Below are 19378 nucleotides of genomic sequence, written 5' to 3' on the forward strand. Positions count from 1 at the left end.
TCAGTGCTATGCAAGAATGGCCAGAACCGAAGACAGTGAAACAACTACGTGGATTTTTGGGTTTGACGGGGTACTATCGCAAGTTCATCAGAGACTATGGCAGTATTGGTTGACCGCTGACAGTTTTATTTAAGAAAGATCAACTTTTGTGGTCACAGGAAGCACAAGAAGCGTTCAACAACCTGAAGTATGCTATGGTTCATGCCCATGTATTAGCTTTGCCGGATTTTGAGAAAACATTTGTTATTGAGTCAGATGCATCAGGGTTTGGCTTAGGAGCAGTATTGATGCAGGATAAACGACCTATAGCGTTCTTTAGTCATGCATTGACACCTCGAGAACAGTTAAAACCAGCTTATGAGAGGGAGCTCATGGCAATTGTGATGGCTATACGTAAATGGAAGCATTATCTTTTGGGCAGGAAATTTCTAGTTCATACAGATCAACGCAGTCTCAAGTTTTTGTTGGAACAGAAGGAGGTGAATCTGGAATATCAGAAATGGTTAACGAAGATTTTGGGGTTTGATTTCGAGATCTTCTACAAACCGGGACTAGAGAACAAGGCAGCTGATGGTTTGTCACGATCGATGTCAGTTTCTACATTGCTACTCTCTTTAACGGTTCCAACAGTCTTACAATGGGAAGATCTGTTCAAGGAGATTATGGAAGATACAGCAATACAAGGTACTATTACGAAGATTCAAGATGGTGATTTACAATCTAAGAAGTATCAAGTGATCGAGGGAAGGTTGTGGTCGAAGCATCGCTTGGTTATTCCAAAATCATCACGCTTCATTTCTGTGATTCTACAAGAGGCCCATGACAGCAAAGTTGGTGGTCACTCGGGAGTGTTAAAGACGGTTAAACGTGTGCAATGCTTGTTCTTCTGGAAGGGAATGTTCAAGCAGATTCAAGAGTATGTTGCCTCCTGTAGCGTGTGCCAGACGCATAAACACTCTACATTGTCCCCTGCAGGATTACTTCAGCGTCCCCTGCAGGATTACTTCAGCCTCTAGCCATTCCTGACCGTGTGTGGGATGACATCAATATGGATTTCATAGAAGGTCTTCCGACATCGAATGGCTTCAATGTGATCTTGGTGGTGATTGATCGCTTGAGTAAGTTCGCGCATTTTGTGAGTTTAAAACACCCTTTTACGGCGTTGGATGTGGCAAAGAAATTTGTATCTGAGATTGTTCGATTGCACGGATTCCCGAAGAGCATTGTCTCTGACAGAGACAGGATTTTCTTGAGTTCATTCTGGACAGAAGTGTTTCGTTTGGCTGGGACTACACTGAAGTACAGTACGACTTTTCATCTGCCAACAGATGGTCAGTCTGAGGTCTTAAATCGATGTATGGAAACATATTTGAGGTGCTTCAGTTCTTCTCATCCACGGTCCTGGCATGCTTACTTGGCGTGGGCAGAGTTGTGGTACAATACCACGTACCACAAGTCCTTACAAACAACTACGTTTAAGGTCCTCTATGGCAGAGATCCTCCTCCTTTGTTACGCTTTGAACCTGGCTCTACGGCTAACTTCGAGCTTGATGTTGCTTTACGAGAACGTGATGAGATGTTAGACGATTTGAAGCATAATCTATTACGTGCGCAAGAGATTATGAAGCAGCAGGCCGATAAGTCAAGGCGGGATGTTGAGTTTAAGGAAGGTGATATGGTTTACTTGAAACTGCAATCTTACAGACCGAAAACAGTCGCAAGACGCTTCTGCCAAAAAATAGCTGCCAAGTATTATGGTCCTTATAAGATAATTGCGAGGATCGGGTTGACAGCTTATAAGCTACTCTTACCTGACAAGGCCCGTGTTCATCCTGTATTTCATATCTCTCAGTTGAAGTTGGCGCTTGGTCAGCAGGAACAGAGTACCATCTTACCTCCCGGAGCTATTGTTGCAGCAGAGGAACCTTTGGAGCCTGAGGATATGTTGGAGAAACGTTATGGGTCGAAGGGAGAGTTGGAACTGTTAGTTCATTGGCGTGGTAGATCCTCTCTTGAAGACTCGTGGGTGTCATTGGAGGAGTTCCGCGTTTGTTTTCCTTCGTACCAGCTTGAGGGCAAGCTGGATTTCGTTGGGGGAAGTATTGATAGGCTCAAGAAGGTTTACTATCGTAAGAAGAGAGAAAAAGAAGTAGTAGAAGAGGAGTGTTGAGAGTAATGACGTTTGAACAATAAGAAAGGAGTGGGAAAGCTTCTATTTCGTGGAGAGTATTTGCAGTTACAACAGTTGGTTGAGCTGAGTGTTAGTATAAAGAGGAGTGTAATTATTGAGGAGTTTTATGTTTTGTTGTAGTTTGTTATAGACGTTATGAGTTTGTACTTCCCGATCAAGATGAGATCGGTGATTTAGAGTGAAATTCGTGATGAGAGTGTAGCTCGAGATCATACTACAAAGTTATACACATTTGTACTTCCTTTATCAATACGAGAGTGAGATTTACAGTTACAGATATCAAAGATCTATCATAAAACATTGTAAGAACCAAATGAATAACATTGTAAGAACCAAATGAATCTTCAAGAAGAAAAATTGACGATAATGGTGTGGTTGTCAGGAATAAGACAAAATTAGTTACACAAAGATGCTCTTAAATTTAAGGAATTGTCATTGATCTACAACTTTTTTCCCGGGCAGAAAATCTACAGGTTATATTTCCTTCTTGCTAAAACAAAGCTGAATTTCTTGTACCAGCCTGGCAGGCCTGTGAGCGTGTAGCAGACTAGTCACAGTACCCCGCTGCACTGAATCAAAATCAAATAAACGTATATAGACAGTTGTACGCCCCCGGGTACAAACCCATCAAATATTTTTTTATATCCAATTTATGTAACAATGCCAAAGAAAATCATATTTCTGACCATTGAATGAAATGAATTGAAGTTGCAGAGACAAGATTATGCATCTAAAAAGCATCTAAAAACATTTGATATCACACGCCCCCACATGGAAGGCAACACTTTTTGCCAATCTGGATGAAGAGCCGCTGTAATAGGTCTGGTTGATCATCTTCATCCTTTTTATCAGGCGAGGAATCCAGCAGTGGTAGCTCCGGTGGCAAATGCCTATGGAATGCATCAACTGCTGCAGCTACACCATCCTCGTTCTCCAGTACTTTCGCTAGCTCCATCACTCGTGATTTCACCTGAAATACCACGATGTGTTCTTTGATACATTTCTTTCTAGTATTAAAACTTTGATATATGTATAGGATTACGGTTGTGAGACCAAAAAAACTTTCTTTATTTGCTCAAAGCTTAACGTATTGGGTTTTGTTTGGTTTTGCAATAAAGAGAGTTCTTTACTCTTTAACATCCAACATATTTATATTTATGGAAATTTGGGAAATATAAATTTGGGAAATATCCAACATATTTATATTTATATTTATATTCATGGAAATTTGGGAAATATCCAACATATTTATATTTATATTTATGGAAATTCGGGAAATCAAGATTGTTTACCTCTGGTTGAAGCATAAATCTTATGGAGTTACAGAGGTTCTCAACATTGAGCTGAGCTATCGGTATTGGTGCAGGCCCAAGTCCTATCTCATAGATCCTGTCACCCCAGAAGAACTGATCACCAAAGAACGGCACAATTGTTGTTGGACACTGCCAGGCATAATTCAGATGCATATAGGCAGCGTTATATTACATGTAGTAAAGGAAAACAGCTATAATTTCACCACAGGACACTTGTGGTAATGGGGGTATAAGAGTAAAAACGTTTTACCCCAGCTTTCAGTCCAGTCGCTGTGGTTCCAGCACCGCCATGATGAATCTACATATCCACAACACGAGAAACAGCTTCATTTATAACATAATATCTTGGAAGACATGAATGTAGGCAAAAACATTGGGACTCGAAAGAGGGTTTACCACAGCTGAACATTGAGGAAACAACCAATCGTGAGGACAGTCCTCTATGAGGAATACATTTGCCGGAACATCAACAACTGAAAGATAGAAGATGAAAATGTTTTCTGAATCAAGAAAAGCCAGAAGAAAACCACACATAGCGTCAAAAGAAATGGTACAGGAGCTGCTTACGGTTTCCCAGGCCACCCCAACCTCGATCAACTATCCCTCTTTGTTCTGTATCTCTCAGAGTCTCCAGTATAATGTCCATTGTGCTTTTGGGATCATCAAGAGGCTGTTAAGGAAACAAAGCAACAATACTGTGAGCTGAAACTAGTGCACCACCAGTTAAACAAACAAGGGGGTCAGGAACATAAATTGTTGAAACAAATATATCGATAAGATACAATTATTCACCTTGACATTAAACTGATACAAATCTAAGATTTCAATTTGTTTTTTTCTTTTAATGTTTATTTGCAAGGTTCATTGTCATCACTATGCACTATACTAATTATTACCAACAAAAAGGAGCTTACCATGCTTCCAAACCCAATATATATGGGCGGTGATCCTCTTTCTATCCAATGGATAAACTCTTCCCCAGGTTGGTACTTCGATCCAAGGTTCATGAAACAATACCCAACAACATCTACTAAAGGACCCCAGTCTGCAAAATTTAGTCAAACAAAAGCAAAATCATTCAGATATCTATCTATCAAAGAAAAGATAAAAGAGTTCACAATCAAAGATGTGTCCTTGAGACCAATGACACATGATAAACCTTCAGTGGGATACATGTATCGGGGATGCAGCTATGCTCTTACCACTTGGCTTTGGCACAACATGAGGACTCCACATGTACGCAGTAGGCAAGTGAGAAATTGAACCATGGTAGGTACTGAAATAAGCGATAGGTGCAAGGTCTAGCTTCCTCTTCCTAAAATCATTTATGTATGTCCTTATGCTCCACCATACCATCAGATCAACAACTATATATGACAACTGAAACGAAGAAAAGGTTACGAAAGAATAAGCGTTCATAATAACAACATATCGAGATCATTAAAAAGAACCAGTAAAGTCTCCATCAAATACCCAATACGCAGCACTTTGAGGAACACGGGCCAAAGGGTGGGGAAATTCATGAGTGGGCCTGCCTACAGGAAGAGGTTGTAAGAGAGCAGGACAACATATAACACTGACTTTAAGATGAAAACCACAGAAGTCAACTCACGTCCAAGGCATTGTGAAAAAAATATGTATGGGTACTCCAAGAGCTTCAGCAACATGCACATGTCCTGCAATTAAAGCCAAAAACCACATCATTAAGCAACCTAGTAAATATAATAGTTAAGAAAAGGTTAGAAACAAACAATACGGTGCTGATGAATCAAAAAGTTTACCATATGCAGGAGGGTTTGCAATTATTGCTTGAGCTCGGAAAGAGGCAGCAGTTTGCATATCAGGCTCTGTGCATGCCGGAAGAAGAGACTCTATGATTGCCTTGAGTTGTTTTCTCTGCTTTGCGATTTCTCCAGGCCCAGAAGGAATGAGACCTTTATTTCTCGCCATATCTACATTAATAAAGAGCCGTAACAGTGAGCTTACCTCTGATGAGTGCTACCATTAAGAACACTAGAATATAAATGGATCTTTTCATTGAGGGCTTCTTACATCCAGCTAATTCTCGGGGATCACCACCCAAGGGATAGAACTCTACTCCAGCAGACCGTATAAAAGAGGAGAAATTTGCATGAGTTGCCAGCCTAACACGATGACCAAATTCCTGAAAACGAAGAAAAACCGTTTGTCAATAATGCCAATGACCAATGGGTTCACTACAATGATAACAACAAGGGAAAAGAGTCAACAACATATACGTGGATAATGAAGAAATTAAACTAGAGTTAGCAGATTCGAAGATATGATGTATGCATCCTCATAGTCGATTACATATTTATTTCACAATTTTGAGATCACCTGGAGGCGCTTTGCAATGGCTAGAAAAGGCTGCACATCGCCTCGAGTTCCAACCACAAGTATAACAATCGTTAACCTTGGGATGGATCTGAAGGATTCTGCCAAGGACTTTTCATAAGTGACTGTCCCCCCTTTGATTGGCTGAAACTCCAATAACTCCGATACCGGAGTTCCTCTATTTATATCAACTTCCACTGTCCCGTCATTTTGTATTCTGACTAGCTCAACAATGAGTTTTTGCTAGAACAACAAGAAGAAAAAGATAATCAACAAAGAAAAATATTTGCAATAACCAGAGTTACAAAGGCAATGTTTACCTTTTCACGCTCCGACAATCTATCTAATTTCGAGTTGTGATTCACAGGAGAGGCTTTCTCAGTCAAAGACCGAGAGTACTTAATCTCATTGTCATCGATTAGCATATCTCCATAGAGACCAACAGGTGCAGTCGTGCAGTGGTCCAGTCCTTGAAGAACATATACAATCGTGATCAGGTGTTAGAATCAGACAAAAGCAAGAATGGAAAAAAAAAAGGACTAACCCCTAGGCCAATCAGAAGAACCACCAGGTGCATTCTTCTCTACAGAGGAGCCAGTAGATGTTTCCAATAAACTCGCTTTCTCACCATCATCCTTCCAACAACTGATCCCATCGTCGTTTAATTCTTGCAATGGATGAGTAGCTACATCACTCGCCATCAATGCAGCACCAATAACAAAAAATGAACTTCTGAAGCAATTATACAGAGTTTGACATTTATTCGATCAATGGCTCCTGCCAAACGCTGTAAAGCAGCAAATCAGAGCTAGCGCCAACCAGTCAATCCTCAGGAAAAGTTAGCTGCACCTTACACAAAGCAAAAGGGACAAGGATGTAAATAAATGAAATGTCGAAAAATTGGGTGTTTCTCTTCTTTTTTTTTCTCTTATCTTTATCAGATAAATCGAGAACAAACAGAGTCTTGTCTCTTTCACGAGAAAACAAAAAGGATCCATCTTTAACTCGAAATTTTAAAACGACTCAAGAGAATTCCTCATTAATCAAACATACAGAACGAGAAAAGAAAGAAACCCACAGGAATGAAATCGAAAGAGATTGCTGATGACCTGAGCGAAAGCGCAAGAGATAGAAAGGAAGATTATGGTTTGGGGAAAGGATTGTCCGATTTCCCAGGGGTTTGGAGACTTTTGAATCAACCAACTGATGATATATTTATTTGCATAAATAAAATAAATATCATTCATTTCATTTCATTACGCGATGCCACCGATTCATTATTGTGGAATTATATAAATTCCAAGACAGTAAGATACTGCGACTTTTAAATTGCTATGTTCGGAAAAGCATCAGGGATTACTCGAAAATAATTTTACAGCATTTTAGTATCAGTGTCTTGTTTTGGTACTCTGGGTAAATTTATTACTCTGGTCTAGTGGGTTAACTATACATTAAAGAGTAATTGCACTCTACACACAAGGATTATAGGGAAATTAAGTGAATACACATACAGCGTTTTCTTCGTTTATGTCGAAATATTTATGACTATTTTACCCCTACTCCATATACGATTATACTCTATTTTTTTTGGACATCGATTCTAACCTACTTAATATCTCCACTTTTACAAAAAAAAAAAAAAAAAAAAAAAAAAAAATTGCGGGGTTCTCCTCTCTCTCTCTTTCTTTCTCTCCTCCCCTTCTCTTCATCTTTCAACCTCCGATCTGTATTTGGCAGTCTGAGAGATGTATCTGTTTGAGGAGGCTTTCTTTTAATCTTGTTGTCTTCTCGATGGATCTGCTGCATGTGGCTCCGGATCATCTTGATCATCGGTGTAGATCTAATCTTAGATCTGGCCAGCAGTTTGGGGTGGTTCTGTTTTTCCCCTTCTTCCTGGCCGAAATCTCTCCTCTGATTGATTCCATCTTCTGCAGATTTTGTGTTCTATCCATCTAATGGATTTTTATTCCCGGGTTCAAGTTTCCTTTCTCCATTGTTGGTCTCTTTTGATTCAGTCAATTTTCGTTTCCTTTCAAGTCTTGCTTCTCGAGATGAGATTGGCATGGTTTTGGATCGGCTCGCTCCGTGTCTCTTCTCAAGAGATTGGCTTTCTTATTGGCCAAGTCATTCCTTATTGATATTGCCTCTTCCGGATGATTGATCATGGTTCATGTTCCTGCAATTGTTCAGCCATTCCGGGTGTTTAGAATCTTTAAGTTCATGGTTTAAACTGACTGTGCTTATTCACTATTGGAGGAGTCTGTTATATTTGTGGTACTTGGTTACTCTCTCTCTCTCTCGAAGTTGCATGGAGTAAAGCTTGGTGGTACTAGAATGATCTTCCATTGTTGGGCTTTAGATAGTGATTCAATTCAGTTATGTTGGTTTGTAATCAGTTTGTTTTTGACTTAACTCCATTTGTTAGGGCTTAGGACTCGAGGAAAATGTTTTTCCCTGGCTAAAGATTGTGTTTATGTATCTCTCCTATCTTTAAAAAAAATCTATCTACACTTTCAAAATTTATAGTTGGCATATTTCTCTTTGTCTGAACTCTTTCCTTATCTCCTATTTCCACAAGAATCACTATCAAAATTCTGTTATACAAATCAAAATAATGGAGAATAACAGAAATCAAGATAACACAAACTTATGTATCTGTGTTTCTGAACTCTCTCCTAATTTGTAATCATCATTCATTTTCATTTTGCTTGTAAAAACCTCAGATTTCATGTTCAAAAATGGATATAGAAAAAGAACGTAAATGTAGAGTAAAGAAGAATTATATGTTGTTTTGAAAAACCGCAGATTTCATTTGATTTGAGAAGATGTTACAGCATAAATATCAAGTGATTTGATAGATAAAACGATCTACTACCTAGTTATGAACCAATTAACAGAGAGTTCCAAACTTTATAATTTGTGATTTTTATAGCTGTTTAACTTGTTAAGAATACTCTTTACGTGCTAAATATAATATTGAAAGTTTCCAACAATTTAATTTGATACAATAAAGATTTTAGCCATGTATAATTTTTAGTAAACCCTTTTAATTAGCTTTAAAATTCATTTTTAGACTACTACCATAATTTATAGCATATAACAATTTTAACATACATTTACATGCATATTTTAATTAATATTTAAGATTCTTTGGTAACCTGCCAACTTATATAATAACATAAATTTTACTTTTTGTTTTGTATTGATATTTTAGATTACTTTATGAGATTCATTGCTATAGGGTTAACATATCTAAGAATGTGTAACTATTTAATTATCCATTATAACTTTATTTTAGAAGTTTATACACATAAGACATAACACATACTAATGACAGATAATAAAGCACATATAATAGCGTTTTTAATGTTGAACAATTTATAAAACATGATATCAAACCACATTATGTAACATCTGCCAAATTTAACGTTAGATTACTAACACTTTTAATAGCCTGTAACAAATAATTTATTAGCTAAATGTAATATTAGCTGCTATATTAATAACTATCCGGCTAACTCAATACATCTTGTTTATATATTGAGATGATACTTATCTACTTAGTTCAAAATACAGATATTGGTCTCATGAATCATGCATTGGAACTGAGTTGAGGAAAAAATGCCATTGACTTGAAAACATACCTCATCGTGGTGAAGAAGATATTTGTGAGGGGTTATTATTATTTTTTGAAAAAAATTGAGGGGGAGCCTCACCTCACGTAACTAGGGAGGGAGATAAATTCCAGTTTAATGATTTTTTTTTTTTTTTGAAACACCCAGTTTAATGATTATTATTCGCCCTCAAATAAGTTTTTTTTTGTTTCTAATCTACATACATCCTAGTCTAATTCATTATCTAATCGACAGGAGGACTGTCTGGTCATTTACATTCTCCTAGTTGCAATGCAAAGCCCACAATATTTTTGCTATAGGTAGTTTGCTAATTACTAACTTCTTTTAGGATTTTGGCCAAATTGACTCTACATTAAACTAGGTTAAACTAGGTTAACATCTTTATATATAAATTATTTTATGTATTATATATTTTTACATATTATAAAAATAATAAATATATACTCCCTCCGTTTCATATTAAGTGTCGTTGTAGAGAAAAAATTTTGTTGCAAAATAAGTGTCGTTTTAACATTTCAATGTAGAATTTATTAATTTTATTTTTCTATTGGTTAAAATATAGTTTTTTTTTTGCAGCAAACGGCTATTCTGTTACACAAACTCGAGGTGGTCTGGGTAACCAGACCGGAATAGAACAACCAATAAAACAAAGCGATCTATGAAAAGAACAGACATTCCTAGCTAACGAATCGGCAGTTCTATTTTGCGCCCTTGGGAAGTAACTGATCATGAAGTCCGGAAAACACATCTTGAGAATTTGTATGACCTCCAGCTCAGTTGAAAAGTTTGGCCAAGCTTGTGGATCTGCTATCATTGCAATCAGGTCCTTGCAATCTGTCTCAAATCTCTGACAGATCGAGTGCTGTAACATACTCTCCATTGCCCATCTTAGCACTTCTAGTTCCGAATGTAGTGATGTCTCACGTCTCCTTAAGTTTCGTGTCCCCATTAGTTGAATCTTCCCCATGTTATTCTTCCAAACCCATTCAATTCCACTGAATTGATATGTGGATGTCCATGAACCATCCACCATACAAATACTACTCAAGCTTAAGGCTTGTGTTTCTTCAGCAATTTGTGCCTGTGCAGGGACAGTTCTAGTATCATTTGCATTATACCATCCTTTGACACTCACTCTTTGCATATATGACTACCTCCAGTGGATCCCTGTTTATACCTCTGAATAGCTTATTATTCTTCGCCTTCCATATGTACCAAATTATCCAAGGATAAAGGTCTTTATTATCTTGTGGCTCCATAATACTATTTTTCCTCCAAAATAGATAGTTCATGTTGGCGTAGATGCTTGAGAAAGGGAAAAAAGTTTGAAAGTTTGACGATGTTGATGATAATGCCCATGCTTGTACAGCAGGTGGGCATTCAAAGATCGCATGAGTAACTGATTCTTCTGGCTCTCCACATCTTGGGCAAAAGCTATCACATCGCATATTGCGATGCACCTGATTCCTTGTGACTGCTACCTGCCCTGAGATTAATTGCCATATAAGATGACAAATCTTTTGAGGTGCATTCACTTTTCAAGGAAAGGCTTGGAGTTTGGTTATACTAGGTTATAGAACTTCTTTTTCCTAATCATTTGTCAATATATTTGTCGCTACCCAATATCCAGATTTGACTGTATATTGACCATTTTTGGTGTAGCTCCAGAAAAAGGTATCGCGTCGATGAGTAAGACTTATGGCCAGACTCTGAATCATCGGTATGTCCTCTTGGTCTATATACTATTCCAGTAATCGAGCATCCCACTCCTTTGTTTCAAAATTAATAAGACTGCTGACGGTCATCTTTGGATGTACTACTGGAGCCCTGGAGCGAAAAAATTTAAAATCTACATATTTTAGTTGGATTTATAAATATTACATTGATTTCTAAATCAATCAAAATATATAAACCAATAACATTTTCTTAATAACTAAAACTAAAATTAAAATAAAATCAAATACGTGGTTACTTTCAGATAACAATAACCGATTTGCATCATATCTAATGAGTATATTAGTAATATATATTTATTTAAGGTAAATTTGGATAATTTGGATATAAAATATGCAAACTGAATAGATAATTTGGTTATTTCGATTAAAAATATATAATCGAACTAGGAATAATGGTATCCATAATTTTATGTTTTTTTTTTAATATGAGAACCATATCTTTCCGGATCTAGAAAGATCCGACTTAAACCTATTCTGGTTTTTTATAGTACTTGAATTGGTTTTTACCCCTGTTCGAAACGCGGCTAGCGTATGCATGGTACGGGTGGTCACCGTGGTGAATTGAGCCAATACGGTTACATTATACGGCAGACCGATTTGTCTCCGCCGAGAGCGCTTTATAACCGTTACGCGGCCGCGTTACTTAAAGCGTGGTGGGCCAAAATCAGTTAATAATGTATTCAGACATAATGAGATTAAGCCCATTATCAAAAATGCAGCAAAAAAATATGATAAAAAGACAAAAATAACACTAAATCAAGTTTTTGTTCCCAAACTAACACTCAAGGTCAAAAGTCACAAAAATAGCACTTAATGTTTTATCAAAAGTCACAAACTTAGGGTTTAGAGTTAAAGGGTGGGGTTTAGGATTTAAGGTTTAGGGTTTAGGGTTTAGAGTTTAGGGTTTAGGGTTTAGAGTTGAGAAATGAGGTTTTGGGGATAAGATTTCAAATTTTGAAAAATAAAAAAATTAAAATTTTTAAAGGATAAACTTTGAAATGTGCTATTTTGGTCATTTTAGTTTTTGAGTGCTATTTTTGTGATATAAACTTAAAAATGTGCTATTTTGGAGATTTGACCAAAAAATATTACCATTAACATCACTGCAACTCGTGTTCTTGAAAGGCTTCACCTCACCGATCTTCGATGGCTTCACCTGTGCAACACCATGGATTGACAGTATTTTCTTCAAAACCGATTAACTTGACTCCTTCCAAGCTTCATCCACATTGGTTCTTCTTTTATTACTGGGAATCAAAACTCAATCCTTCACTTAACAAAAAGCTTTACATCACCGTGGAAATTACATAGATATTAAGCTTTGTAAAGGAGAAAGATTGAGCTGTTACATAAAAAAGAAGAACTGACTTAAATATCATAGAGAAGGAGACAAAAAAAACTGAAACAAACCAAAAACGAAAAAAATTCCAATGGAAGTCGGAGAAGCAAAAACAAAAATAAACTTTCTCAAAAATAGAAGTTTGAGAAAAGAACGAGTTTTGTTTCTTGATTAATTTCGACCCAAATTTAAACCACCTAACAATTTTAATTCGGCCCAAAACTAAACCACGATCAATTTATTTCAATATGATAAATATCACCAGATTAACATGGCACGTTTGTCTCCATTGGATACCAGCCCACCAATATATCAAAGACATTAACACCCAATAGCTCATTAAATACTGGGCCACAATTAAATTATGAATCTTTTGCACATTTTATACTGATAATTTAATAAAACCTATGTTTATCCCTGATTTTTAAATGATCAAATCTCCAAAATAGCACATTTCTAAGTTTATATCACAAAAATAGCACTCAAAAACTAAAATGACCAAAATAGCACATTTCAAAGTTTATCCTTTAAAAATTTTAATTTTTTTATTTTTCAAAATTTGAAATCTTATCCCCAAAACCTCATTTCTCAACTCTAAACCCTAAACTCTAAACTCTAAACCCTAAACGCTAAACCCTAAATCCTAAACCCCACCCTTTAACTCTAAACCCTAAGTTTGTGACTTTTGATAAAACATTAAGTGCTATTTTTGTGACTTTTGACCTTGAGTACTAGTTTGGGAACATAAACTTGATTTAGCGCTATTTTTGTCTTTTTTTCTTTTTAAATAACTCGCCAGGTCCGGTACCGCCACACGGACAGCGTCTAGCGCGATTCCGAAAAGGGGTTTTCTTGGTAAGGTCATTAAAAAAAAAGCGAGCAACCTATTGACTGAGTGAATTAACAGAAAAAAAAAAAGAAAAAAAACTCGTGAAACGACGGGTCCAAAAGAAGAAATAGAAAAACAATCTGATTAAAGTTGTGGAGTTTGATTGCCCTAAAAACAAGCAATTGAAATCGAAAAGAGAAGCCTTTAAATTCGCTGCTGCCATTATGATTATGATTATGATTATGATTATACTACCTCCGGGGGACTTGTGAGAGTCATTGACTCGAATTGGGTTGGGTTTTTTTGTCATCCTTTTTATCAGATCCGCAATCTTAAGATCCGGGAGGTATTCTCAATGGCGAATCATCAAGACGACGAGGATTTGGAATTGGCTCTTAAGATGAGTATGCAGTACAATCCCCCAGAGGCCAAACGGAGCAAACCCATTGAAGAAACTGGATCCGGATCTGGTGAATCGCCGGAGGCCAAAACACGGCGGTTGCAGAGGGAGATCATGGCTGCTGCGGCTGAGAAACGAATGCTGTCGTTTCCTAAGAGCCCCAGAGCTCTGGCTTCGGTTGCTGATAGCTGTAAAGGGATTGGATCCGGTGGTGGTTTGGAGTTATCGCCTCAAGAGTCTAATCAGCTGTTCACAATGGTGTTTGGGAATGAGGTTTCCAAAAGCATACTTGCACAGTGGACTAATCAAGGCATAAGGTACCATGGATTTATTCAAAATTTAATTTTGATGCATTGCTGTCAGCATCAAACTGACCATTTCTAGACTAGATATTGGGTTTTGATGCCTAAAACCCACTTTAAAATGCATGATGATGATGATGATTACACTGCTTGTGATTGTATCTAATTTCTTCAGTCATTTGCATATATCCTCTCGCTTTTTTTTTTTTGACAATTCTGCTATAGGTTTAGCCCTCATCCTGAAACTACTATAGGGTTAGTGCAGCATGAAGGTGGCCCCTGCGGTGTTTTAGCAGCATTACAGGTAACATTCTCTCTCTCTCTCTCTTTTTTTTTTTAATTTCAATTTCAATTTCTTGTCTGGAGCATGTGAACCTTCTTACAGTGGAAGCTGACTGCTCCTTTTTTTTTCTTTGTAGGCATTTGTTCTTAAATACCTTCTTTACTTTCCGGATGACATAGGAAAAGATTCGCCGAGTTTGGGTGTCAAAACATCTAAAAACCCTTATGTCGCATCAGACTCTTTCTCTTCTATACCAGAAGAAGCAAAAACAAGGTGATTTCTTTTTCTCATGAGTGTTTGTTATTCAAGTCCGAATTTTCGTTATCATGATCTCACCATCTGTCATTGTATTTTTTTTTTGCAGGGCCCTTGTTAGAAGCATGTGTGAGATTCTATTTATGTGTGGGAACAATAACCGTGCTGTAGTAGCGAGTTTCCTTTACTCTGAGGATCTCAATACTAATCAGAAAGATGAGGTAAGTTTCTTTTCCATATTTGGTGCAAGTTTTTAGTTTTGCTTCACTGGTTGGTTATTTGCTGTTGCAGGTAATGGCTGCTGGGCTCCCCATTGAGTCTGCTTCAGATTTGCAAAAGATCTTAAGATTTGAGACATTCACAACTCAGTCCAGTGCCCTTAGTAAGATAGCAGGCGCAATAACTGCTTTCCAGAGTCGCGTGGGTGCTTTGCTATTCCTTATTTCAGCTTTACTCTCCCGTGGACTGGTATTGACGCAACCTTTATCCTTATTACTCTTTAAAAAAAAAAAAATGATAATATGAATGAGGATTGAATTGGCATTTCCCTCACACGATAGGTTTCAGTTTTTCTAACAACTTGTTGGTCATTGTGGACCTTACTATTGACGTTATAGCCAGAAATAGAATTTATAGAGAAAATCTCATCTGATACGCAAGCTAGTCCTACTGTGTTAAAGACCACATCAGCATTTAGAAGTTTTGGTTTAGATTTCTAGACTATTCTTTGATTCGGATGTGAATCAGAATATCAAGTTGCAGACTGGATCATTGTGCTAGATTTTTCATTCCCATTATTTAGGTCAGCTACAGCCGTATATAATTAAAATTATTTTTCCATAAACAGGATACTGTTCAAAACGACAGGGATGATCCAAACCTCCCCCTGGTAACTGCACCATTTGGACATGCCTCCCAGGTAATAGAACGAACACATTTCCAGAATCCACTTTGATCTGTAACTTGTCCTTGAGTAATAATGATTTTTCTCTGTACCCTTTTTGATTAGGAAATCGTAAACCTGCTATTGTGTGGTGAAGCGGTTCCTAATGTGTTTGATGGAAGGATGGATTTTGGAGGCGGCATGTTTCTGAAAGGCATATCGAAGAATGTTGAGGTGGGCTTCCTGACGTTGCTCGAGTCTCTCAATTTCTGCAAAGTCGGTCAGAACCTCAAATCTCCCAAATGGCCTATATGGGTCGTTGGCAGCGAGTCACATTACACCGTCCTGTTTGCACTCGATCCAGCTGTCCAGGAAGAAAACGAACTTGAGCTGAGAGAGTCTCAGATAAGAAGAGCTTTTGATGCAAGAGACCAGAGCGGAGGAGGTGGTTTCATCAGCGTGGAGGCCTTTCACCAAGTTGTTCAGGAAACAAACATTAGACTGCCAAATGAGAAGATGAATGAGATCTGCGCCATGGGGTTCATTGTGTGGAGCGAGTTATGGCAAGTGATCTTGGAGCTGGACAGAAACTTGGGAGGAATCAAAGATTCATCAGGAATGATGGGAAAGAAAGTGTTTGATGTCTATCACTTCAATGGGATTGCTAAATCAGATATAAACGGTGGTGGTCAAGCTATGGCTGTGGAAGGTGGGACGGTTCCTGTTCAAAGGCCAAGGCTCACCAAACTAAACGTCTCTGTCCCTCCTAAATGGACACCAGAAGAGTACATGACGTGTGCAACGTCCAGCAGCTCTGACAAAGACTCAGAAGTGAACCAGCCTAAGCCGGCACAGCATGCACCATTGGTGGATTGTATCAGAACTCGGTGGTCACGAGCCACTTGTAGCTGGGCTGGAGATCCTCCAAGTATAGTCTGAAGAATGTTATATTATGGGGAAAAGGGGAAATCGCTTATTTGATTGGGCGGTTTAGACGCGTTTGAACTTTCTGTGCGTTTCTCCTTTTTTTCATTTTGTTGTATTATTATAGAACTTTTGTTATTTGTTGAGACTAAACATTATTTTGAGACAAATGAATATGTTCAACTGAAGCATATAATTTTCTTTTAAACCAAATGAAAAATTCTGACATTGTTAAACAGGTTCATAGGGTTGTTGATGTAGATTACACGCTTCTTTCTAGCGTTTTTGCCAGAGTTGTACTGATGTAGACCAGATGGTTCGAGTCAAGAAGGGTTTGTGGCGAACATCTCAAGACTGCTCTTGACGAGCTAGGTTTATGTCCTCACCTATTCTCCTTACTATCGTTTGTTACTTTCTCTCCAAATATTATATAAGCTGTAGATTGAAATCTATACATCATAAGGAAGTATTATTATAAGCTGTAGCTTGAAATCTATACCTAATAAGTAATTTCACTGAAGATTTGATTACTTTAACTGAAACATATTAAATAAGCCGGCAATAGAAGTAACTCGGAGTCAAAGCCGGCGGACAAAACTCACCAGTCCCCAGAGTCATAAACCCATAAATGGGAATCAACTTAAAAATAGATGAACTAAAAGACAACAAAACCCAAAACAAAATCAAGTAGATGAAGATCAAAAGAAACCCAAAACATCTTAGAACAATTATGCATGTCAAATCAAGGAAGAACCTTTGTGTAGCACAATCAATGGAGTCACCACAGGACCAAAGCCACCGAGAAGAAGGACCTCCTATAGTGGCCCAATAAGATTGTGTCTCTTACATTTTTCAAAAAGTTTCCTAGTAAAAACAAACTTGAATCTTGTAGAAAGAGGTTTGAAATGGCGCAAGGCGAGACGAAGCGAGGAGGCTGGAGCTTAGCGCCCAGCGCCATGGCGCCATTTTACCATCGCTTTGTGTACCTGCAACACAAAAGGTACTATGCAAGACCATCTATATACATATTAGTTAAACAAGAATGCTAAGACAGAAACTAAAAACACCAAATCCATAAATAAAACTCAAAGGTTCATATAGCAAACATCAAATGAAAACACCAATTTCAAAGCTGAAAACACCAAATTCAAAGCTAAAAACACCAAATTCAAAAGCAAATGAACTTCTAGTCAGATTCAGAATCATTCTCCTCATACTCCAAATCTTTCTCGTAGCCAAAAACCCTTCCTCTCCTTAAATATTCTCATAAACCGTTTTTGATAATTGTACAATTTTGAATCGTTTTTTTTTGTATAGGTACACCAAATCGGCGCTTTTACCGCTTTAGCAAAATATCAAAAACGAAGAAAAGCGAGGTAAAGCGAGGGTTTTACGTACCTCGCCTGGCAATGGGGTCCCTTGGCGATGAGGTCCTCGCTTGGTGGCGCTTAGCGCCATGGCGCTAAAAACGGTCGCTTTTTTAAACCAAGAGAAAGATTGAAAAATTGTGTCTCTTGAAGCTTGCAAAACATGTGTATAGATGGAAGTTTTATCTTTGAGGTTGATGCAACAAGATCAAAAGATATGTATGTTTCAAGCCACGAAGAAGAGGAAAACAATGAGGAACAATATGATAACAGCGAAGATCTTGATCATGAGCCATCTATTTGATGTAATTCGAGCTAGATGCTGCAGAAGAGCGCTGCATGCTCCCTCTACATCAACTAAAGATTCATCCATATTGCCATCGATTCTGTTCCATAAAACCCACATATGTTAAACTAACCTTCCCTTAAACTATCTATATGGTGAGGTTTTGGGTAAGAATGTTAAAGAACCTGATAGCTAGCTTTCCTTGTTGAGTGACCATCGTAGCTAGATGTGCGAATATTCCACTGAGCTCTGTTATTATTCCACACTGTGAAGAGCTCTGTTTTGGGTATAATTCTCCAGCTCTGTTTTGGGTATAATTCTCCTGCTTTGGGACTGTTTGTAGTAACATGGACATCTCCATTTGTTGCGATGGTGCATTCTCGATGGTGGATCTGCATCTTTTCTGCCATGTCACAAACAGAAAATCAGATGTTTATATATTGTTTGATCATACAGCATAAAGGAAAACGGACACAATCAAGGGCATACCTGAAGGAGCTCCACTATTTGATGGCGGCAATCTGGTGGGTTGCAGAAAACCAAACCTAATTAGATAAGAGCAATAGTTTATGAAAATAACTTAGTGGCTGTACGCCGGACATGAAGAGTTTCACGCCGGTGATTCTCATACTCCTGAAATTAAATCGTATGAACACAGAGAATATCAAACACCAGATTATAAACGAAAAAACAAAAACAAAATAGAAAGAAGTGTCCAACGGACAATCGATTACATTTATGCCAATCACTTAGTCCTTCAGTATTGGTCTGGGTTTCGGGTATTTCGGTTCGGTTTCGGTTCGGTTCTTCGGTTCCAGTTATTTTGCCAAGGCCTAAACCTATCATTCATTTTCTCCTAATGATACTAAACCCATCATTTAGTTTCCTCTCTTAATGATACTAAACCTACCATTCAGTTTCCTCTCCTAATGATTCTAAGTGATTATACCTTTAATTATGTCGGGTCTTCTTCTTCCTTCCATTTCCTTCTACTTTCTCATTGGCATCTTCCTTATCTTCCTCATCTAAATCGCATCCCGCTATCAAAAACAAGAAGTTCAATCAATAGTTTCACATATCAAAGCTCAATTATAAATTCAACAAACTCACCAATCACTTAGAATCAACTTCCCTTTTAGCATCTGAAAGGCTTCTTCTTGGGCTTGTTCCCATTTGAATCCGACATTCTTCTTGATCACTTCAGTCAGAGGAGCAGCAATGGAATTGAAGTCTGGAACAAATCGCATATAGAAGCCGGTAAGACCATGGAAACTCCTTAC

The 19378-nt window shown here is 37.7% G+C and overlaps 3 protein-coding genes across 4 annotated transcripts; 1 reads left to right on the plus strand and 2 right to left on the minus strand.

Annotated features, from left to right (window-relative positions):
• Window positions 1-2808: 2808 nt before the first annotated feature.
• On the minus strand, window positions 2809-7125 carry LOC106296551 (sterol 3-beta-glucosyltransferase UGT80B1). 2 transcript variants are annotated; one of them, XM_013732701.1, is made up of 15 exons: window positions 6969-7125; window positions 6404-6702; window positions 6180-6328; window positions 5863-6102; window positions 5557-5668; window positions 5286-5456; window positions 5117-5180; window positions 4978-5035; window positions 4707-4884; window positions 4419-4549; window positions 4072-4174; window positions 3901-3977; window positions 3755-3802; window positions 3484-3633; window positions 2809-3161 (listed from the first exon to the last, which is right to left on the minus strand). In XM_013732701.1, exons 2-15 carry the CDS (start codon window positions 6558-6560, stop codon window positions 2949-2951), a joined length of 1851 nt encoding a protein of 616 aa, XP_013588155.1. In that variant the 5' UTR covers window positions 6561-6702; window positions 6969-7125; the 3' UTR covers window positions 2809-2948. The 2 variants fall into 2 exon arrangements, with proteins under 2 accessions (XP_013588155.1, XP_013588154.1); XM_013732700.1 differs by having other exon boundaries at window positions 6938-7125.
• Window positions 7126-13468: 6343 nt separating this feature from the next.
• Window positions 13469-16650, plus strand: LOC106300585 (protein FAM188A). The gene is made up of 7 exons (XM_013736761.1): window positions 13469-14115; window positions 14326-14404; window positions 14520-14656; window positions 14748-14859; window positions 14930-15106; window positions 15486-15557; window positions 15648-16650. Exons 1-7 carry the CDS (start codon window positions 13754-13756, stop codon window positions 16458-16460), a joined length of 1752 nt encoding a protein of 583 aa, XP_013592215.1. The 5' UTR covers window positions 13469-13753; the 3' UTR covers window positions 16461-16650.
• A 1388-nt stretch (window positions 16651-18038) lies between these two features.
• Window positions 18039-19081, minus strand: LOC106297126 (syntaxin-31-like). The gene is made up of 4 exons (XM_013733408.1): window positions 19048-19081; window positions 18588-18643; window positions 18284-18501; window positions 18039-18198 (listed from the first exon to the last, which is right to left on the minus strand). Exons 1-4 carry the CDS (start codon window positions 19079-19081, stop codon window positions 18039-18041), a joined length of 468 nt encoding a protein of 155 aa, XP_013588862.1.
• Between the last annotated feature and the right edge of the window lie 297 nt (window positions 19082-19378).

This window comes from Brassica oleracea, chromosome C6 (assembly GCF_000695525.1).
Source record: "Brassica oleracea var. oleracea cultivar TO1000 chromosome C6, BOL, whole genome shotgun sequence".
NCBI classification, from domain to species: domain Eukaryota; kingdom Viridiplantae; phylum Streptophyta; class Magnoliopsida; order Brassicales; family Brassicaceae; genus Brassica; species Brassica oleracea.